The sequence below is a fragment of the Oryx dammah genome, unplaced genomic scaffold, assembly GCF_014754425.2.
Source record: "Oryx dammah isolate SB20612 unplaced genomic scaffold, SCBI_Odam_1.1 HiC_scaffold_5, whole genome shotgun sequence".
In the NCBI taxonomy this organism is placed as follows: Eukaryota; Metazoa; Chordata; class Mammalia; order Artiodactyla; family Bovidae; genus Oryx; species Oryx dammah.
The window spans coordinates 44,727,638-44,751,493 of NW_024070189.1; the positions used below are offsets into that span (position 1 = coordinate 44,727,638).

General features: G+C 38.0%; 1 protein-coding gene and 1 non-coding gene across 4 annotated transcripts in view; both read left to right on the plus strand.

Annotated features, from left to right (window-relative positions):
* Positions 1-23,856, plus strand: part of FAM114A2 (family with sequence similarity 114 member A2) — a 36,999-nt gene that overhangs the window by 468 nt on the left and 12,675 nt on the right. For 2 of the 3 annotated variants that reach the window (XM_040241471.1, XM_040241470.1), the window contains exons 2-9: positions 4,219-4,460; positions 4,801-4,900; positions 5,290-5,382; positions 8,431-8,522; positions 9,654-9,788; positions 10,305-10,460; positions 11,086-11,209; positions 15,099-15,178. In XM_040241471.1, the coding sequence (XP_040097405.1) occupies positions 4,233-4,460; positions 4,801-4,900; positions 5,290-5,382; positions 8,431-8,522; positions 9,654-9,788; positions 10,305-10,460; positions 11,086-11,209; positions 15,099-15,178 (1,008 nt within the window). In that variant the 5' untranslated portion in view covers positions 4,219-4,232. Of the gene's footprint in view, positions 1-2,865; positions 2,979-4,218; positions 4,461-4,800; positions 4,901-5,289; positions 5,383-8,430; positions 8,523-9,653; positions 9,789-10,304; positions 10,461-11,085; positions 11,210-15,098; positions 15,179-23,856 lie in introns of all 3 variants that reach the window. The other variant, XM_040241472.1, reaches the window with a different exon arrangement.
* Positions 1,106-1,213, plus strand: LOC120864912. Its single transcript, XR_005721263.1, has one exon. It is a non-coding gene; the product is annotated as a U6 spliceosomal RNA (small nuclear RNA).

Below are 23,856 nucleotides of genomic sequence, written 5' to 3' on the forward strand. Positions count from 1 at the left end.
CCGAACCCTTCACGTCCACCGGGTCGTTTTGTTTTTCTAGGAACTCTGGCATGTAGGTTTTACACATGTGGAAGCAGAGACGCAGATAGGTAACTAATCCCACAGTCACTCAGGTATAGAGTTGGAAGAGTGTCAGCCTAACTCCACAGCCCATTATATTACTATATACTATATATAACATCTAATGTGTGTGCTAAGTACATATCACTGTGTGTTGTAGCTTGGCGAGAGCACACGGATAGCAAAAGGATGGTAAAAGAAAAAGTAAACATGTGTATTCAGCTACAGGAAACATTGATGGAACTTTGTGCAATAACTGTGTAGCTCTGGAGTTCTCTGGTAGTCCAGTGATTAAGACTCTGCACCCTCACTGCCTCGGACTGGGGACCAGGGCAACTAAGATCCTACAAACCATGTTGTGTGGCCTAAATAAATAATTTAATTAAAACAACAACAAAAATACCAACTCTGTAGCCTTTCCTGTTAGGCCCCTGTAAGTAGGCGGAAATTGTCTTAAATTAATTCCCGATCCCCAAAACTTGGCATACAGTTCAGTTCAGTTCAGTCCCTCAGTCGTGTCTGACTCTTTGCGCCCCCATGGATTGCAGCACACCAGGCCTCCCTGTCCATCACCAACTCCTGGAGTTCACTGAAACTCATGTCCATTGAGTTGGTGATGCTATCCAACCATCTCATCCTCTGTTGTCCCCTTCTCCTCCCACCTTCAGTTTTTCCCAGAATCAGGGTCTTTTCAAATGAGTCAGCTGTTCGCATCAGGTGGCCAAAGTATTGGAGTTTCAGCTTCAACATCAGTCCTTCTAATGAATATTCAGGACTGATTTCATTTATGTTTTAGAAGTGTATAATGTATCATATAATGTATGGTATATCATATACTCTGTGATCTAGGATCTATGATGTTATATAAATCTATCTTTCTAGCTTTATGCCTCCCCATCATTCTCCTTCTCATAATAACTACTTCTGCTATCTGTTTGCATTCCACGCTTTCATATCTCAGACCTTTGAGCTTTCCTTTGTGTTGTTTCCACACCCTTGAATTCTCTCATTGGCGTCTTGATCTGTCAAAATCCTAAGTGCCCTTGTGCTGGCTTTGGCAGCACATATTACTAAAATTGGAACCACCCAGAGAAGATTATCCGGGGCCCTGCCCAAGAATGACTCCCAAATTTGTGAAGCCTTCCGTATTTTTTGGATAGTAGTTTATAGTCTGTAGGAATTTGAATAGAATTTGCATTCTACTGTTATGTGAAAATTGTATAAATCTTAATTATGTTGGTTTGGTTCACAATGCTTTTCAGGTAGTAGACCTTCTGTTTCTCTCTATATTCATTCTGTTAATGGATATTCATTTCTCTAATTCATTCTATTAGTGGATATTCATTCTATTAATATCCTTCTATTTCTCTGTATATTCATTCTATTAATATCCATTTCTCTGTATATTCATTCTATTAATTTTTGAGAGTTTTATATTGAAACTCCAACTAAAAATCTTAGTTTATTTACTTAAATAATTGTAATATATAGTGGATCCATATGTAACCTTGTTCAGTTTTTCCAAGTCTCCTGTAAATGTGTTATCATGCTTCCGTAATTAAAAAAAAAAATTTAAAAAGACCAAAATCCTAAGTGCCCTTTAAGGCAGATGTTGCAAGTTCAGATGCCTGCAGAGGCTACTCAGGTAACATGAATGAGTCAAGTGGAGTTGGGTGGAGATTAGGGGGATCTAGAGAGCACTACCCTGTCTAAAAGATCCCAGCAAATATTTGGCATGAGCTGCTGGTGCTGCTAAGTCGCTTCAGTAGTGTCCGACTCTGTGCGACCCCATAGACGGCAGCCCACTAGGCTCCTCTGTTCCTAGGATTCTCCAAGCAAGAATACTGGAGTGGGTTGCCATTTCCTTCTCCAATGCATGAAAGTGAAAAGTGAAAGTAAAGTCGCTCAGTGGTGCCCGACTGTTAGCGACCCCATGGACTGCAGCCTACCAGGCTCCTCTGTCCATGGGATTTTCCCGGCAAGAGTACTGGAGTGGGTTGCCATTGCCTTCTCCATGGCATGAGCTAGTTATTACCAAGTTGAATGTGGGCCCAGTGTTGTCAAATCGTTTGGTTTTACAAAGGAAAGTTGGAGATTTCTATTTGAATATGAAGTCTGATTTTTAAATGTTAACCAATTAGTATAAAAAAGCGTTAAACACTCTGCAGGCCAAACAAAAACCTCTGTAGGCTTGATTTGGAACTCAGAATTCCAGTTTGTGATCACTGTTGTGTGCTTTTTAAGGTATTTAAAGTTGAATGTTATTTCCTGATTCTCGCATACTTGTCCTTGCTGCCTGTCCTTTAAAAATTTTCTGTGTACCTCAATTATAGTGCTATTTACAGGCTGCCTTAGTTGTTATTATGTCTCTCATTTTTAGTATGTTAGAAATGTTTTGATGGCATTGATGGGTTGGATCTAATTATGTGGTTAGATTGTGTGTGTGGGGGTTAGTCTCCTCTGACTCTTTGCAACCTCATGAACTGCCCCTGTGTCCATGGAATTCTCCAGCAAGAATACTGGAGTGGGTTGCCATTCCCTTCTCCAAGGGATCTTCCCAGCCCCAGGATTGAACCTGGGTCTCCTGGATTGCAGGTGGACTCTTTACCAGCTGAGCCACCAGGAAAGCCTGTGGTCAGTATATATAGGTACAAGATATGTGCTTATACATACTTAAGGTCTGGGTGTGTGTGTGTATGTGTGAAATGCATTTTTTTTCTTCCCCTGGTGATTCTTTGTTATCTCAGAAACCAGCATCTCCTGTTTGTAAATACACCAGTAATATCTTTGCTTTAATCGCTAAAGATCTGTACTTCTGGAAGGAATTGAATTGGTTAACTTTGCTATTCAAAAGCTGGCGTGATGTAAATCTTATCCTGATAGCTGAGATTTCATAATCTTCTCTCTGAAGAATTGAGGTAGGGATGATTAATAACTAATAAGGTTTTTTAAAAAATGTCAAAGGAAAAGTTAATAAATTGGACTTCATTGAAACTAAAAAGTTTTGCTCTGTGAAAAACTATGAAGAGGTTGAAAAGATAAGCTACAAACTGGAATAAAATATTTACAAACCACATATCTGACAAAGGACTTGAATTGAGCTCTCAAAACTTAACAGTAAAAAAAAAAAAGTCCAATTAGAAAGCAAACAAAAGATAAAAATAGCTGTTTCACTGAAGAAGATATACAGGTGGCAAGCATATGAAAAGATGTTCAGTATCATTAGCCATGAGAAATGCAACATAAAGCTTAAACCCATATTAGCACACCTATATCAGAATGGTTCAAATAAAAAATAACACTGCCAAATGCTGATGAGAATAAAAAGAAACTTGATTTCTCGTATATTGCTGGTAGAAATGTAAAATAGTTCAGCTACTTTGGAAAAGAATATGGCAGCTTCTTACAAAATTAAGCATGCACTGGTCATTTATTCCAGGGAAATGAAAGCTTATATTCCCATAAAAACCTATATATAAATGTTTATAGGCATTTTAGTTGTAATAAGCCTGAACTGGAAACAGCCTGGGCATCCTTCAACAGGTGAATGGTGAAACAACTGAGATGCATCCATACCAAGGAACACTACTCAGCAATAAAAAGAGAGAAACTACTAATGCAACAACTTGCATGGATCTTGAGGGACTTTTGCTGAGTAAACCAAACTCAATCTCAAAAGGTTTCATGCTGTATGACTGCATTTATATAACATCTTGAAATGACAAAAGTATAGAGATGGAGAGTATCAGTGATTGCTGTGGGTTAGGAGGTGGGTGGAAGTGGCTAAAGATGGCTAAAACACAAGGGATCGTTATAATTGAATTATTCTGTATCCTGACTGTGATAATGATTACATGAATCTGTGCATGTGATAAAATTTCATAGAAGTAATTATGCTCGCATGAATGAGTGTAAAGCTGGTGCAATTTTGAGTTAGATCAGGGGATGGTATATATCGGTATCCTGGTTATGAAATGCTATTATGTTTGCTATTGCAAACTGTTACCTTGGGGAAAATTGGATGAAGAGTATATTAGAGTTCTGTTATTTCTTACACCTGCATGTGACTTAGTGATAATCTCAAAAAGTTTTTAACAAGTAACAAGTAAAAAAAGCCTATAATTAATTTTTTGTGGTGGGGGGCTTTTATTTTACCAGGCAATGATCTAATCATGGCGAATAAAGATGATCTTGAGACTGCAGTGATAACTGAAGCAACTCCCATCCGTGAAGATGAGAACTGTGAGCCAGTCAAGAATTTTGAGTCAGTTGACCAAAGTGCCAAGTCAGAGAGTAAAGCAGAACCTGTAGCTGCTACTCGGAAAAGACCAGAGTTCAAACCTTCCAGTGACCTTGAGACAGAAGTTCACCCTGTTCAGGCATCACAGGCTGCAGGCAAAGTAGAGTATCTATTAAAACACAGATTAAAAAATATTGGGGCTAAAAGGAATATGGAATCAATACCAAATTGGGATTATACTTATTTATTTCCTTTTATAACCATAAAACACTAAATTTTCTCAGTTCTATAAATGCTTATGAGTAGTTGCCTTTGCTATTTGATGCTTACATGCAGGTAACATACATCTGCCAGTCAGTACATTTCTTGAGCCACATAGTATGTGTTTGTTCAGCCATACTTTTGGCCAATAATTGGCTACCTTGTGTATGCACTCTGACTTTCCTCTGATTTTTCCATTTTTCTTTGCCTTTGGTTTTTCTCGCTACTGGGAAAAATAGGAGACTGTTTCCAAAGATGTACCTCAGTCCGGATGGGGCTATTGGGGCAGTTGGGGCAAGTCCTTGCTCTCCTCAGCCTCAGCTACAGTAGCCACAGTAGGTAAGGTCATCAGTCATTTTGTTAATTTTTGTGCATATTTTGCTACAGATCTGTGTTAAAAATGACTTTATTATTCTTCCATGATTATACAGAGGCTTTATAGTTTGAGGATGCATTAGAATGATGGGCTGATTTATATTGCCACTAAATTTTGTAATTTTCATTAGAAGGTTGACATTTAGGAATTATAAAACTATTATTTAGTGATAATCAATTTTTGGGGGGAGGTGATAAGGATAAACTCCCCAAGATCAGTTATATAAGTTCATGGTAAAGTCTTGTAATGAATTTTAAAATCTGTGGGTTTAAATTTTGGTTTGTTTCTTAAGTTTTGGTGGCTAATTGCAAATAATATTCAAATATGAAAATGTTATCATTTTTCTCATCAGGACAAGGTATTTCAAATGTCATTGAGAAGGCAGAGACTTCCCTTGGAATCCCTACTCCTAGTGAAATTTCAACAGAAGTCCAGTATGCAACAGGTCAGTATATGGAAATGTTACAGCCTAAAATTATAGATTGAAATGGAATAGTTGAGCTCCATTTCTTCAGTAGATGTTTATGGAGTGTGATGTTCAGGGCATCATGGGACTGATGAGAAAGGAGACTTGAAATCTTTGACTGACAGAGATATATGTCCTTTAACCACTTAGGTGTATATTTTTCATTATTTATGCAACATTTTATATTGCAGAGGACTGTTATAAACATTAAATAAAACCATGAATATAGAATGTAAAAATTGCCTAGCTTTTTGCTGGGTACAGTTGAGTAAGAGTCTAATAAGAGTTAGCTGAATGTGAATCTATTGTGGCTTGAAAAACTATTTTAATGTGTTAGTTTTGGTGGTGTTGCACTGTCACTAAAGTTTGGTTCATTTTTTTAAGCCTTTTTTTTCTGTCCTTCAGTTTGCATAGTTTTTGTTGTGACTTTGCTAATCTTTTGCCGTGTTTAATGCTATTAAGTCCACTCAATGACTTTTAAAAGGACCTGGGTTCCATCCCTGGGTTGGGAAGCTCCCCTGGAGAAGGAAATGGCCACCCATGCCAGTGGCCTGAAGAATTTCATGGACAGAGGAGTCTAGTAGGTTACAGTCCATGGGGTTGCAAAGAATCGGACACGACTGAATGATGTTCAGTTTCACTTTCATTATATTTTCAACTCTAGAAATTCCATTTGTTTCTTTTTTCTTTGAATTTTTCATTTCTCACCTTCTGATGTATTTATTTAGTGTCCCTGTCATCTCTGACATTTGAGTCTATTTTTGTTGACTAGTATTTTTTCTTGTTATGGATCATATTTTTCATTTCTTTGATGCTGGAAATTAAAAATGTTACATAGTTGAGTGGATTTTGTTGTCTTTTAAAGGGAGTAAGTTTTGTTTGGAGGGCAGTGAAGATATTTGTAGCTTGTGTGCGTGCTTAGTCGCTCAGTCATGTCCGACTCTTTACGACCCCATGGACTGTAGTCTGCCAGGCTTCTCTGTCCATGGGGATTCTCCAGGCAAGAATACTGGAGTGGGTTGCCATGTCTTCTTCCAGGGGATCTTCCCAACCCAGGGATCGAACCCAGGTCTCCCACATTGCAGGTGGGTTATTTACCGCCTGAGCTACCAGAGAAGCCCAAGAATACTGGAGTGAGTAGCCTATCCCTTCTTTAGGGAATCTTCCCGACCCAGAATCAAACCAGGGTTTTCTGCATTGCAGGTGGATTCATTACCAGCTAAGCTACCAGGGAAGCCCATTTGTAGACTAGGTTGATCTTTTTAAGACTTCATTTTAAGCTGCTGTAGGGTGAATTAGGGTAGCCTTTATACGTGCTAGTTTAGCTTAGCTACTAAGCCTCTGATGCTTCTGAGGTTTCTATCTAATTTCTAGGTGTTTAACTAGGTCTGTCTACTTGATTGTTTGGAAGTCAAATATCTCTCAGCCTAGCATGAGCTTTGGGCATTGTTTAGTTTACAGCTTCAAGGTCATTCTTTGCCCAGTATCATGGAGTCTTCCAATATAAGAATAGCTTAGTATTCAGCCCAAGACTCAAGGGCATGCCTGTGTAGATAGCTGGAAATCTTTACCTCTGTAGCTCCTTCCTCTCCAGTACAGTAAAGTCTGAAAATATTGTGGGTTCAGTTTCAGACCACTTCAATAAAGTGAATATTGCAATAAAGTGAGTCTCACAAATTTTTTTTTAGTTTTCAAGCATATGTAAAAATTTATACTGTGTTATAACTGATTAAATGTGCAGTAGCATTATATCTTAAAAAAAGTGTACATAATTAAAAATACTTCATTAATGAAAAATACTAACCATTATCTGACAATCCCCATGGACAGAGAAGCCTGGCAGACTACAGTCCATGGGGTCCAGTTTGTTAAAAAAAAAAAAAAGCATTATCTGAAGAGTGCAGTAAAGTACAATAAAATGAGGTATACTTGTACTCTGACCTGCAAATTCCAGGCGCTTCAGCTTTCCTGCCTGTTTCTTCCACTTAGTAAGACTACCATGCTCTGCTTGGGTTTCCCTTCCTTGTGCTGTGGTCTGGAAAGCAAACCAATCAGAATTCTCTTCATTTTTTTCTTTTCTCTCCTGAGCCATAGTCCAGTATAGTCTGTTGTCTAGTATCTGGAGATAATTGTTCTTTATATTTTGTCCACTTTTCTAGATGCTGTGGTAGAAGGGCAAGTCTGACATCAGATAATCCATCATAGTTGGAAGCAAAAGTCCTCCCTACAGCAGATTATTTGTTGATCTCCTATAAGAGATTTTAGTGTTAATAGTTAAAAAAAAAAATCTCCCTAATGCATGTCTGAATCTTATGAAGAAGCATAATTTTCTAGGATAAAGTTTAAAATAGCCTGGATTTAAAAAAAAATCAGATTTATTGAGTTAATAATTTATATAAAGTTTGCTCTCTTTAGGTATAGTCATCCCGTAATATCCATGGGGATTAGTTCCAGGAGCCCTCCAATGGATACCAAAATCCTCAGATGCTCAAGTCCTTTATATAAAATGAGTATCCACAGGTTTGACCTCCACAGAACAGAGGACCAATTGTTTATAGTTTTATGTATTTTGACAAACATTCAGTCCTCTTTACACTGTGTAATCATAGTCCATTGTGATTGTTCAGATGTAGAATATTTCCTATATCTGTATAGACAGGAGACAAGAGTATTTTTACATGCCCCTCCCCCCATGCCCCTTTGTAGTCACTCCCCTCCACCAGTTCTTCACTCTCAGTGACCACTGATCTGTTTTCTGACCCTGTGGTTTTACCTTGTGCAGAAAATCATGTTGTCTCTTATATATAGTCAGTAGGTTGTTCAAAAGACTGGATTTTGTTTTGAAATGAAAATGAAAAACGTTGCCTTAGCTTATATTTTAAATAGGCAAATGGTTTAAAATGCTTGAAAAATGCTAAGGCCTTGTATGTTGGAAGTAAGATCTGATTTTTAAAAATTCATATAGATGCTAATAAAGCAAACCTATTTATGGACTGTCCATATTTACACATCCCTTCCCTACTATAGGAGAGGCTAATGCCAAAGAGAATGGAAACTCCTCTCCAATGAGTGGGCCTTTTGGGGTATTCTCGACCATCTCTACTGCTGTTCAGAGCACAGTGAGTAAAAATTGCCAAGGTGGCCTGCTTCCTTCCATGAATATAATGGGTTTTGTCTCTCTCTCTCTCTTTTTCCTTAAAAGTCATGGGGAATGATTACTCTTATGGGAGTTCAAATTGCTGAAGATCATTCACTTTGATTTTAAGTGTAGAGTGAGAGCTACTTGAAAAACTTAGAAGTAAAAGAGGGAGGAGGAGATGAGTAATGGAGAGGAAATGTACATAATATTTTATGGACTAAGAATTCTTAGTTTGTTGGTCCTAGAAAAACCTTTCTGCTTTACAAAAATATTTTTCTCATAATTATATCTTTTAGATGAAGGGAAAATGAGATGTTTATGATGAATACTTATAAAGCCATAGATGATTAGAAACATTTTTGAAAGGATTATATAGGAAGCTTATTATCTCCTGCATGACAATAGTTAGTACTTGTTAACTTTTTACTTAGTATAATCTATATTCAGAAAAATGAAATCATAAGTGTTCAGTTTTAATTTTCACAGTGTGCACATATTCAGACTGAGAAACAGCATGGTGGTATAGCAGATGTCTCCCTGTGCTGTCTTCCTGTCTTGTATGCCTCCCTCTCTTGCCCTCTAAGGTAGCTACAGTTCTGTCTTCTACCAACATACATTAATTTTGCTTGCTGTATAAAGAATCATAAAGAATGTACTCTATTGTATCTGGTTTCTTTCAGTCATTATTATGTTTGTATAATCTATTCATGGTATAGCTGTGTGGTGTATTCCGTTTTCTTTGTTGTGCTTCATTGAGTGACTGTGTAACACTCATTCCAGAGTTGGCAAGTGTTGAGGTAGTTTTCAGTTTTTAGCTTTTATAATAGTACTCTTGTAAGCATTCTTGTGTGTCTTTTGATGAACCTCTATACAATTTTTTGAGTTTTTAACCATGGGTAGCGTTGCTAGGTCATAGGATATTGATATATTCAGACATACTCATAGTTTTCCAAAGTGGGTATACTGCTTTACATTCCCATAAGTGCAATATGATTGTTTTAGTTGCCCTACTTTCTTGCCAGTTGATATTGTTATCCACTATTTTATGTGATCAAAACATGCAGGTGTCTTTCTTCAACATTATTGTGACGAGGTTGCATGTGTTTCCTAGGGAAAGAGTGTTATCAGTGGGGGTTTGGATGCCTTAGAATTCATTGGAAAAAAGACAATGGATGTAATAGCAGAAGGGGATCCTGGATTTAAAAGAACCAAGGGTCTGATGAACCGGACTTCTACACTGTCTCAGGTACTATTTGCATTTATCTGTTTACTTTCTGTTTCTATTTTGATCTGTATTTTTGCCTGTGTTAACTTGGGACCTTGTTAGTATTTCCTTTTGAGGAATTTTTAGTGAATTTTTTTTTAATTAAGGTTTTTTGTTTTTTTTTTTTTGGTGAGGGGCTGCACAGTCCTAATGCTTAGAAAAATGCATAGTTCTTTTTTTTTTTCCTCCTCTTTCCTTCCCTCAGAATGTTTTCTCAATGCAGTATAAGATGCCAAGCCCTTTTAGGGTTGTTTATTAGATTAATAGTAAAAACCACATTCAGAAAAACACTTGGTTCCTAGGGTGTTATTTACCCTGTGTAGGAGCAAATTATGTGATCATATTTTTCCTGCAGCTCCTGAGCCTATCTGATTTGAATCACAGTTCCATAATGAAAGAGCAGTGTTATTCATCTCAGTTTTGCTTCCCTAGACTTTCAAAACTCATCCTTAAGCTTTTGTTATGTATTGCAGTATAATGCCTCCACCTCTCTTTCAGGTTTTACGAGAGGCAAAGGAGAAAGAACTATGGACTTCCAATGAGGTTACCATGGAAACAGACAAGAAAACTCATTATGGGCTACTCTTTGATGAATTTCAAGGCCTTTCACATCTAGAAGCTCTGGAGATGCTCTCTCGAGAAAGTGAAATAAAGGTAATTCCAAACCAAAAATTTCATCTGGGGTAATCTTCCAGCAAAAGCACACTGCATAATCTCTCTTCCTTTGTGCAGTTGGAAAATGAAATGTATGTCAGGTAGAGGCTTGAGACACTCTGAAAATACTGTGCCAAAACAAACAAATTAATATTTGAATTAATTACTAGAAAAGAATGAGTCAAGTGTTGTTTCTCTAAATTTTTAAAGACAAATGGACAGATTAACAAAGATGTCTTAATAGTACATCTATTATTTGTCCTTCATCTTGTTCTTTTTTTCTTTTTATAAGTTTCTTTGGCTTAAGATGCTGATTTGGATTTAGTTACCTGTTAGCTTTTAATTGATTCAAGACTATTTCATTTTCTCCTAATTTTTAAGCTGAGTTAAGCACTAATTTCTATACATTTCTAGTTTATATTGTTTTTGACGAGATGAAATACATTCAGGGTGGTATGGCTGCAGTGGTTTATATTGTTTTTGGAAGCACAAATTCTCCCTATCTTTCTTCTTGTGTTAGGGTTCTTAAGAGCTTGTGAATTCATAATTTTAATTTTACTATGGTCTATAACCTCTTCTGCATTTGAGAATGTTTTTCTTTTTCATGCTTATTATATCAATTCAGGTGAAGTCTGTTCTTAATTCTCTGAGCGGAGAAGAGTTAGAGACTCTAAAACTTGAATTGGAGCAACTCAAAGAAGCATTTTCCCTAGCAGAGCTCTGTGAGGAAGAGGAGGAAGACAAGAAAGGTAATATGGAAATCCAGCATTTGAGTGGGAAGGATGTAGTGTGTTTATGTGCAGTACGTATGTAGATATCAGTACATATATAACCATCATATGTCCTAAATATTTTATACTAGTCTTGCAAAATTATAATTTTTCCTTGGACACTTTATGTACCTTTGAAACTAGCTTCTGAAGTAAGTACAGGGTATCTTGTTGGCTATTTATCAAAGAACTTGAACATGGCATCAAATGGTCTATGTATTGTATTAGAACTGACTTGTGAGGAAAATCTAGATCATCAAGGTCAGCTTTTAATATCTGGGAAAATAAGTGGGGCTTTCAACATAGCCCTGTGGCATTAGAGTCCGTATATATTACTGTTCATTCCAAGTGATGAAGGCAAAAAGATATTGGTCACCAGAATGTACAGAAATACTGAAGAATGCACTACAGAGATCTATCACAGAAAACAAGTCACTAGTTTAGAAATATAGGACAGTAAGGTATGGGGGTTTGGCACTATAGAATGGCAACGAATAATAGCATTGATAGATCTCAAGTCTTTTACAAATGTCTAACTTTTGCCATTAGGTTTTTTAACCAGCAGATTGGGAGTGTTAGAAGGGTTGGGGCAAGGCACAATATGCCCTGTCTCAATGTAAGCTGATAGCATAGATTTTTTTTCTTCTATGGCCTCCTACCTGACAGGGTATTAATTAATGAATATTGGGCAGGGATTTATTCTGGTCTGTGGTAATTTTCATAGGTGATGTGGAATATATTTTATTTAATTTTAATTGGAGGCTAATCGCTTTACAATGTTGTGTTGGTTTCTGCCATACATCAACATGAATCAGCCATAGGTATACACATGTCCCCTCCTGTCTCCCCTCTGCCTCCCACCCCATCCCACTCCTCTAGGTTATCCCAGGGCCCTGTATGTACCACATCTTAAACCAGTCGTCTGGTTATATAATACCTTGCTAAATAGATAATATTTATATAACATCTTACTCTGTGTAAAGAGTCCTGATACAAAATGGTCCTTGAATATGAATTTTTAAAGCTGTCTTGACATATTGAGAAGATAGTAAGCATGGTAGATAAAAGGATGGATTTTGGAGTTAGACCTGGGTTCTAAATCAAGATCTGCCATTTATTAAGCCTTGTGACTTTGGAAGTTACTTAACCCTGAGCTTCTGTTTCCTCAACTATAAGTAGAGGTGGCTAATCCCTCTCAGTTTGTTATAAGGACTAAATGAAATGTTATGTTTAATGTGTGGCTCATAGTAAACACTCAACAAATGGTGGCTATTATTTTCATTATTAGAATGGCAGAAGTAAATAAATAAAGATCTTCATTTTCAAAGTCTCACTTAGCAGGACACCTGTAAATCCATTTTTGATTTGCTTAAGTTGCTCCATTATTCCTAACCAATTCCTGGTTATTTTATGAACTTAATTTAGGTTATTTGTACATAATACCATTAACAGTATTTGTTTAATTTAGTCAACATCTCGCTTTGTATAGTAATCAAAAATCCTGATTTTAAATACCATTCAGAGGACTCTAGGGAATTTCTAAACAGATGGATTTGTGTCTATGATATTTTTATTCCCTACCTGTTTGCCAGAAATCAGGATTCTTCAAAGATAGCATTGGAGTGCTGCATGCCACCCTTTCCAACAGACCTCCCTAGTGATTCTGGTTGAGAACTCAACACTGACCTTGGTATTTAATATTATCTCAATGAAGTTAAAAAAAAAAGTGATGGTAGGATAGGGGAGAGAAAACCACAGAGCCTGACTCTGGTGATGTTGATCATCTTCAGTTTCTGTCAGCATCCTTAGCCTTTGCCCTTCTATCTTATGTACCTGATCCCTTCATTTTTGTAGGAGACTTCCTGCTTGTGGTGCCAGCCTCTCTTCTGAGTCCCCCCAAAGCACCAACCCAGTCTTCCTTTTGTCTTTGTGTATTCTTGTTCTAATACAACAACTGCTTTTTATGCTTAAATTGATGGGGAGTACATGGCAAAGATCTCCATTTTCCCCCCTGATTTTATCTTTTTTGAAAATACTCATTTGTTTTATTTTTTAGATTCCACATATAAGTGATAACATAGTTTTTATCTTTCTCTGTTTCACTTATTTCACTAAGCCTAATACCTTCCAGGTCTGTACGTATTGCAAATACAAACATTTTTTGATTAACCTTCAGCAGTAAAAGTTTTTTGAGCACTTAGACCCTATATATATATATATATATATATATATTTGAATGTGTATAAATTATAAACATGTACCCATAATAATACGTTATTTACATTCTAAAGTGTATCCTAGAAAATAACTTCTTAAAGAGTGAGATAAATGGCTATAAGTAAAAGTCATTTTTTTTCCCCTCCTATACTTACTCTTTGAGTTGCTTGCATCCCACTTGGATGCACATTCATCCTTTGACCCCAAATAATTTAGAGCTTTGCTGGGAAAACAAAATGCCCTGCTAAGAGTCAAATTTTTAGTAGGATATGATTAGGAGTTGTTTAAACAAGTTACAAAGGTCACAGTTGTATCGATGAGTGAGATCAGTTTTTCCCAAACTGTGTTATACCTGGGATCACTAAATGATTTGAATGTTCTGCCTTGAATCCCAAGGGAAGACAAAAGAATAGCAGATAGAGAAGAATCAAGGCAGATTTTCTTCCCCCTAAGGATTTTGGGGAGGAAAGCAGGTATGAAGCAGTAATAATTTGCTTTGGTAACCATGAACTAGTGATTGATGAGAGATACTCACATAGATTGTAAGTGCTAGGAGATTTCTGTATACAAGAGTTCTCTCTGTAGTCTTTGGTGCAGAAAACACTTGGGCTGTGCTTCAAAGAGGAGGTTGGCTAGGGTTTAGATGAATAGAGAGAAACAGCGTTTCCTGTCATTTGTTTGGACGTGCTGATTGTTTTTGATCTTGACTCACCTGTTTGCTTGCGTGTTTCTCAGGTATTAAGTATTCCATGTTCCACATCATTGCTCATCAAGCTTATTCCAATAGCTTCCTCACCATCCTTCCAGCATCTTGGAATCCTTTTTCCTCTTCCTTTCTTATTATCTACCATTATTCTTATCTGGATCCTGCATTATTGCCTCAGCCTTCCTGCCTTCCTTCATGTTTCTCTTTCATTCCATTCCTACCAGGAAGCTAAAGTGATCTTTCTAAAATTTTAATTGGATTTACCTGTCTGTTTAAAATCATTCAGCAGCTCCTCATTCTCTTTGTGAAAAGTTCTGAATTCTCCACCATGGTTTATAGCATTCTTTAATACCTGAATCCTGCTTACTTTCCTAGCTTCATTCTGTCCCTCTTCTCCTTCTTTCATCAGGACAATCCCAACAGATGGAACTTCTTGCTCTGCTTTCTGGATCTTTGTACTTGTTTTCTCTGCCTGAAGCCATTCTTCTGGCTAACTTGTACTCATCTTTTATGTCCCAACTTAAATTTAGTTTCTTTGGAAGCACATGTGTAGTACTCAGTTAGTACCCTGCCTTCATCATTTCTCCATTCATGTTTATAGGATGTAATACAAAGAGCACAGGCTGTGGCTTGGGGGTGGGAAGGCCAAGGTTTGACTCCTAATTTGTTATGAGATTTGGGGGATGTAAATTAACCTCTTCAGGCCCTATTTTCTTCATCTCTAAAATGGGATAATGATGCTTTTTTTTTTTTTAAACAAGCCCATTGAAAGAATTCATAACAAAATATACATTAAAAAGGATTTTGTAAGCACTAAAGCACCTTGCTCATATAATTCGCTTCTGCTGTTAATACTACTACTGGTGCTACTATTTCTCTTTTCTTCTCCTGCAATGATCCACTCCAGTCTTTGTATAGTGTTTTACATGGGACTTGTTTTTCTAGGGGATGAAGACTTTACCAAAGAGATAACAGAGCTATTTTCCCAGCTGCATGTCTCCTCCAAACCAGAGAAACTTGCCAGGGTAAGTTTTTCCTCTTTGTGATTTTCAGTTTTTTACATACATCTATTTAGTGGATCAAGAATGTAAGGTTGTAAATTCCTGGCAAGGATGTCACCAATACCAAGGGTGCATTCTGAGATCCATACCTTGTGTCTGCTTCTTGGTTTCACAGGTTAGTGTGCTAAACTCACACTGCGCCTCCCACCCCCAACGCCCCTACACGTCTGCCATCCTTACCTGTTTTCATATGGATTGCTTTGCTTGTCTGAAAGCTTAAATTAGGCTCCAGTCCTTGTTGGTCGTGCTCACCAGCCATTGTGATACTAATGGGCTAGTTCTCTGTCGAGGTTTCACTCTCTGTTGACGTTCTCAGGGCTCTGAGTGATTCACAGATGATGGCATGTGGTTCTTGTGATTAGGTAGCTAGAGGTTGCCATTTCCCAGAACCCAGTAACTCAGATAATGACCATTTACCTTGTGGAAAGGAGAGAGTTCTTGGCCTGGACCTTGCTCTTTGGTGGTGATGCCTGAGCTGTCTTCATACAACTGGAGCACGGAAGGACTTTGGTCAGAGCTCAGAGTGGGTTGGGAGAGATTGTTTGCCAAGTAGGAACTGCCTAGCATTTACGCCAGTATGCCAGCTCTTGGGAACTATTCTCTGGGTCTTGGGCTGCCTCCTGCCTCTTCACTCTCTTCTCCTAATCTCAAGAAATGTCTTAGAATCAGTTAGCAGCAGGTACACATTGCTCCCTGGCCAGGGAGAACTGACAGTCATTAAATAGACATCAGAGTCATCTCTTGCATACCCCAGGGTAAGAAATGTGATGCTTGAGGGAAGTTACGCATTGCTCTGTCATGACCAGTGAAAATGCTGCATTCTCCAAGAAAGCTTTCAGCACCTCGCCTCAGCAGCTCCTCTCCCTCATCTTGTCTGTAGCATTTTATAGCTTGGATCATAATGTTTTTGTTTTGGAAATAATATCCAGCTTAGAAAAAAGTTGCAAGAATAGTGCAAATAGCCATTCGTATACCTTTTATGCAGATGTACCTGATAACATTTTACTTCATTTACTTAATCATTTGTGCTTGCAAATGTGTTCTCTTTTTCTATCCCTTTCTCTCTACTTCCCTCATACACACATGCACATACGTTATAACTATTATTGGGATTATTTCTGGCCCTGTTATGTGGCATGCAGGATCTTTAGTTCCACAACCAGGGATCAAACCCATGCCCTCCACAGTGGAAGCATGGAATCTTAACCGCTGGACTGCCAGGGAAGTCCCTGGGACTATTTTTTGAGAGAAAATTGTAAGTATGATAGCTTTGTACTCCTCAATATTTCAATATGTGTCTCTTAAGATGGATATTCCCTTCCATAACCACACTAATTATTAACTGCAATAAATTTAACATTGATACCATACTTTATTTAGTCTGTTGTCTGCATTCCAGTTTTGTCATGACCTGATAATGTCCTTCATTTTTTCCTCTAATGTTGGAGCAAGAACATGATCATAAATTGTATTTCTTTGTCACATACTCTGTCTCTCTTAATCTGTATTTGCTTTGTTTTTGTTTGTTTAGTCTCTCTTAATATGGAATAGTGCTTAGCCTTTCTTTGTTCTTTATGATTTTGACATTTTTGAGAAATACAAGCCCCTTCTCCCTTTATAGAAGTAGAGTATTCCTTATTTGAGGGTTATCTGATGTTTTCTCATGATTAAAGTCAGGTTATGTATTCTCAGCTGAAAGAGCTCATAAACAATGTTGTATCCTGCACAGGTTACAATATATCTAGAGGCACATGATGTCCATCTGTCCCTTATTGGTGGGATGTTGTCTGATTTCTTACAGTATGGTTATGATTTTGTTCCTGTGCTACTAATGAGCTTTCTGTGGGGAGACATTTTTAAGACCATACAAATACCCTGCTAATTTAGCATTCTAGATTTAGCAACTATTCATGATTCTTGATGCAACAGTCTTTACTGTGATGACTGCCAAATGATGGTTTGTTTCAGTCTCAGTACATGCTTCACATTTACCAGTTGGCTGTCAGCATTCTGCAGAAGAGTTAAGAACTTTCCCTTCTCTCTTTGTCTATTTATTATCTGTTATTGGTATGGTCTCATGGGTTGCTATTTTTTTCCCCCATTGGTTTGTAATTCATTACTGTCCTTAATTACTTTGGTGTTCAAATTGTCCTTCAAGCTGACTCCTGTGTGATGTGTCCCTATTAGTCTTTGAGTACTTCCTTACTTTGGGGCATAACAAGATCTTGTGCCTTCCATATTTCTCCTTAGAATCAACCTGAAATTCAAGGAGCCATGGTTCCTTTTTGCTATTTCAAGCCAAAACTTGGGTGCTAGATGTGCTCATTGCTTAGGGTGTCTTTGCTTCTAGGCTTGTTGGCAGAGCTGTGTGTGTGTATTAAGTTGCTTCAGTCACATCCAGCTCTTTGTCACCCTATGGGCTGTAGCCCACCAGACTCCTCATTCATGGGATTTTCCAGGCAATACTGGAAGGGATTGCCATGCTCTCCTCTAGGGGATCTTCCCAACCCAGGGATCGAACCTGTGACTCTTAGGTCTCTTGAGTTGGCAGGCAAGTTCTTTACCAGTAGTGCCACCTGGGAAGCTGCAGAGCTAGGAAATGTATTTAACTACATACATGTGCACCACCCTGTGTATATGCATAAGTGTATGTATGTGTGTAAATGTGTATACTCATATACTTATTTTAGAGATCATGAGTTCATACCAATAACCCCAGTTTCAGTCCATTTTTATGGGTTCTTTATTGCCTCTCCCCATTTTACGTTTGTCTCTTTCACAGTAAGAACTCTATCTCCCAATAACATTATCACATTTTCTACTTTCCTCTATCCTGTAATGCATTTGAAATGTATGCTTGCCCATACTACTATAAAACCAATCTACAAAAAAATTTGTGCAAAGAGGACACTAATAGATGGAGAAATATACCATGCTCATGGATCGGAAGAATCAATATAGTGAAAATGAGTATATTACCCAAAGCAATTTACAAATTCAATGCAATCCCTATCAAGATACCGGCGATATTTTTCGCAGAACTAGAACAAATAATTTCAAGATTTGTATGGAAATACAAAAAACCACGAATAGCCAAAGCAATCTTGAGAAAGAAGAATGGAACTGGAGGAATCAATTTGCCTGACTTCAGGCTCTACTACAAAGCCACAGTAATCAAGACAGTATGGTATTGGCACAAAGACAGACATATAGATCAATGGAACAAAATAGAAAGCCCAGAGATAAATCCACATACATATGGACACCTTATCTTTGACAAAGGAGGCAAGAATATACAATGGAGTAAAGACAATCTCTTTAACAAGTGGTGCTGGGAAAACTGGTCAACCACTTGTAAAAGAATGAAACTAGATCACTTTCTAACACCGCACACAAAGATAAACTCAAAATGGATTAAAGATCTAAATGTAAGACCAGAAACTATAAAACTCTTAGAGGAGAACATAGGCAAAACACTCTCCGACATAAACCACAGCAGGATCCTCTATGATCCACCTCCCAGAATTCTGGAAATAAAAGCAAAAATAAACAAATGGGATCTAATTAAAATTAAAAGCTTCTGCACAACAAAGGAAAACATAAGCAAAGTGAAAAGACAGCCTTCTGAATGGGAGAAAATAATAGCAAATGAAGCAACTGACAAACAACTAATCTCAAAAATATACAAGCAACTCCTGCAGCTCAATTCCAGAAAAATAAACGACCCAATCAAAAAATGGGCCAAAGAACTAAATAGACATTTCTCCAAAGAAGACATACGGATGGCCAACAAACACATGAAAAGATGCTCAACATCACTCATTATTAGAGAAATGCAAATCAAAACCACAATGAGGTACCACTTCACACCAGTCAGAATGTCTGCGATCCAAAAATCTGCAAGCAATAAATGCTGGAGAGGATGTGGAGAGAAGGGAACCCTCCTACACTGTTGGTGGGAATGCAAACTAGTACAGCCACTATGGAGAACAGTGTGGAGATTCCTTAAAAAATTGCAAATAGAACTGCCTTATGACCCAGCAATCCCACTGTTGGGCATACACACAGAGGAAACCAGAATTGAAAGAGACACATGTACCCCAATGTTCATTGCAGCACTGTTTATAATAGCCAGGACATGGAAACAACCTAGATGTCCATCAGTAGATGAATGGATAAGAAAGCTGTGGTACATATACACAATGGAATATTACTCAGCCATTAAAAAGAATACATTTGAATCAGTTCTGCTGAGATGGATGAAACTGGAGCCGATTATACAGAGTGAAGTGAGCCAGAAAGAAAAACACCAATACAGTATACTAACACATATATATGGAATTTAGGAAGATGGCAATGATGACCCTGTGTGCAGGACAGCAAAAAAGACACAGATGTGTATAGCGGACTTTTGGACTCAGAGGGAGAGGGAGAGGGTGTGATGATTTGGGAGAATGGCATTGAAACATGTATAATATCATGTAAGAATCGAAATGCCAGTCTATGTCTGATGCAGGATATGACACGCTTGGGGCTGACGCGCGAGGATGACCCAGAGAGATGTTGTGGGGAGGGGGGTGGGAGGGGGGCTCATGTTTGGGAACGCATGTACACCTGTGGTGGATTCATGTCAATCTATGCCAAAACCAATACAGAATTGTAAAGTAAAAATTAAAAAAAAAAAAATTTGTGATTTATTTACTCTCTCCTCTTGTTAATTTAATTTCATCTTTGAATATGTAGAGTATTAACATGTTTTCAAGTCAAAACTTCAAAAAAATATACACAGAAGTGTCACTCCCTCCCAATTCCTATCTACTCCATTCTCCTCTTTCCTTTTATATTTTGAACTTTCTTGTTTTCCAGCATATCCTTCCTATGTTTCTTTTTTAGATAACAGATATATTTTTTTATCTCCTTCTTATGTAAAGTATACATACTATATGTATGCTCCATGTGGCACTTTATTCACTTAACTGTGCAGATGTAGTCATAAAATTATCATTCATTCTTACTTGTTTTTAAATGTGTGTATCTTACCTGCCATTCTAACAGTTAAATTTCTTCAAGGCTGGATCTGTGATACGCTTTATTGTTCTTAAAATCCCACCTCTACCATCTTACTTTCTGTGCAGTCTTAAACAAGTTGCTCAGTCTCTCTGTGCTTCAGCTTCTCTGTCTGTGAGGCAGGGATAATGTAGGGTTCCTGTAAAGATTTGATGTGTTAATACACACAGAGCTCTTAAAAGTGCGTGGCCCATAGTAAATATACATTGTTTATGGTCCTGAAGAAGCTATCTCAGTGTGTTATACATTTAGATGTTCAATAAATATGTTTACAATAAACCTTTATTTTGCTTGGTGCTAGGGAAAAAGTAATGAAAGAGACATAGTTTCTCTGCTCAAAGAGATTATAATAATAAGTTATTAGTCCTAGTCATTCTCTGAAAGCAGTTTTCATATTGTTTATATTTTGGGTTTTGAGACTTAAGATATACAGTGATTAAGGATAAGGGCCTGATTATTTCCAGGAATTTATATGAGAGTCTGTATGATGCAGAGGAAAAGCAATGAAGTAAAAATCTGAGAGCACAATTCTGATTCTTATTCTGACCCTCACATGTGATGTGGGCAAATCCCATTCCTTCTTCAGGCCTCACTTTTTTTCAGCAAAATAAATAAATAAATAAATTGTTGCAGAAGCTAGGCGCAAAGGTACCTTTTAATTTGTAGGTCTTCCCTAATGGCTCAGTGGGTAAATAATCTGCCTGCAGTGCAGGAGATCCAGGTTATATCACTGGGCCGGGAAGATCCACTGGAGGAGGAAATAGTAACCCACTCCAGTTTTCTTGCCTGAAAAATCCCACAGACAGAGGAGCCTGGCAGGCTACAGTCCATGGGGTCGAAAAGAGTTGGACATGACTAAGCATGAGCCTAGAGGCTCAGATGGTAAGGAATCTGCCTGCAATGCAGGAGACCTGGGTTTGATCCGTGGGTCAGGAAGATCCCCTGGAGAAGGGAATGGCTGCAAACTCCAGTACCCTTGCCTGGAGAATTCCATGGACAGGAGAGTGATAGGTTATGGGCTACAGTCCATTGGGTTGCAAAGAGTTGGACACGACTGAGCAACTGACAACAGCAACAAGCACTGATGAGTCTAGATCTCAGACTAGTTCCAGACTAATCTGGGTGTGGAGGGTGGCTACTACTGGTATTTTTTTTTGAAAAGGATGATAAATTACATTGAGTTGGTACAATAGACTGTAATAACATCACTTAATGTATTTATTACTTGAGAGGTTAAGTATATATTATGCCTACTAAAATGATTCTTAAGTATGTTAAATTTATAGTATCAGTTTTCTTTCTCTTTTATATGGCCTTATTTCTATTTTTCTTTTTTCCATCTCATATATATCAGTGTGTTTTTTCTCTCATTTTATCTCCTCAAAGAAATTGTAAAGACTTTCACGTATATTTAGGCTATTCGTCAACTGTTAGAATTCTTAACAGCCTCATCTCTCACTATTCTCTTCTATATAAATTTCACCTCCCCAGCCTCATCGTTTATCACACTTCTCCCATACTGGCCTTGGTTCTGTTCCTTGAATATACCAATCTGGTTTTCCTCTGCTTATGTCTCTCATTGTCTAAATATTTTATATGGCTAAAAATTTCACCTCCCCAACCTCATCTTTTATCATACTTCTCCCATACTGGCCTTGGTTCTGTTCCTTGAATATACCAGTCTGGTTTCCCTCTGCTTATGTCTCTCATTGTCTAAATATTTTATATGGCTAACACCTCTTACATTTCATAATTCAGCTCAAATATTGCTCCTCAGAGATTTCCTGCCCACCCAAGTGGAATCTGCTTTCTACTCATCCACTCTACACTCTTTAGCACTCCATTTTATTTTCTTCATGCATTTACATGTTTGCTTGTTAATTGTCCTTTTGTAGTAGAATAAAGATCAGGGTTATAGTTTGTATTAGTCACTGTATTCCCAGCATCTAGAACAGTATGTGCTACATATTTGTAACAAATGAATGAATGTACTCTATTATCTGGTCTTGCCAGTTATCTGACAGTTTTCTCAGTACACCTTGTGTTTTCTTGCTTCCAAACCTTTATATAGTTAATTTGTTTATTTATTTTTAAATTTTGAATGTTAATGCATAAGTAGTGGGAACATTATAGATCAGAGCCAGATTATACCTGAGGGACTTTTGGGAGTCCCTGTTTTACAGAGGAAAGAACCTTGAAGTGAATGTCGAGTACATAGATTCTACTCTAGCTCATTCATGTGTACCCTTGGTTATAGCACCACTTGTTGATCCTTAAAGGCTCAGCCCTACTACTATGTCTGTAATAAAGCCTGCGATTCTCTCAGTTTTCAGTTGGAATGACTGTCAAGGTCTTCTTTGGATTCCTATTGCTTAGTTACAACTCTGAACACATTCTGTCTATATAATAAAGTCACTCAAGTGGGTTAACTCATTTAGTGACAGTTAACATTTCCTTAGAAACCTGGACTCTCTCAGTTGCAAATGACAGAAACTTAAGTCAGACTAGATTAAGAGAAAGACATACTTATTAGCTCAAGAAACTAGAAAGCTGGGGCTTCCCTGGTGGCTCAGTGGTAAAGAATCTGCCTGCCAATGCAAGGAGACCTGGGTTCAGTCACTGGGTTGGGAAGAACCCTTGGGGAAGGAAATGGCAACCCACTCCAGTATTCTTGCCTGGGAAATCCCATGGACTTAGGAGCCTGGTGGGCTACAGTCCATGGTTTGCAAAAGTGTTGGACACAACCTAGCAACCAAACAACAAGTTGAAAGGGTATTTAGGGGACTGTAGGCATACATAAGGAGAAGGCAATGGCACCCCACTCCAGTACTCTTGCCTGGAAAATCCCAAGGACGGAGGAGCCTGGTAGGCTGTAGTCCATGGGGTTGCTAAGAGTCGGGCACGGCTGAGCGACTTCACTTTCGCTTTTCACTTCCATTCATTGGAGAAGGAAATGGCACCCTACTCCAGTATTCTTGCCTGGAGAATCCCAGAGACACAGGAGCCTGGTGGGCTGCCATCTACGGGGTTGTACAGAGTCGGACATGACTGAAGCGACTTAGCAGCAGCAGCAGGCATACATAAAAGGGTTGTTGAGGTCCCCAGTCTCCTGGGATGTCTTTGAAAGTTACTTGGAGCAGACACTGTTTGGATGGAGAATTGAAAAAAAATTGAGTTGCCTTGATTTAAGGGGAAAAAATGGGAAAGATACTCTGGACTAAGGGAATAACATGAAAGAACAGGCACATTATTGGTCATTATTATCAGTTCATAAAGTGAAAAGTGGTGAGAGAAGCTGGAGAGGTAGGTAGAGTAGATCACGGGCACTTTTTAGATCATGTCAAAGAGCATGATCTAGTTGATGGGGAGCCATTGAAGAGAAGCAGAGAAATCAGCTATGGGCTTAGATAGATCACTGGTACCATTATGGAAGATGGATTTTAAGATGAGCCAAATTGGAAGCAGGGAGACCAGAGTGATATTGCCATAAAGTATATTTGAACTCCTGTGGTGGTAACAGAGAGGAAGAGGAGGGGCAGATTGGAGAAGTACGTAGGCTAAAATCAGACCATGTT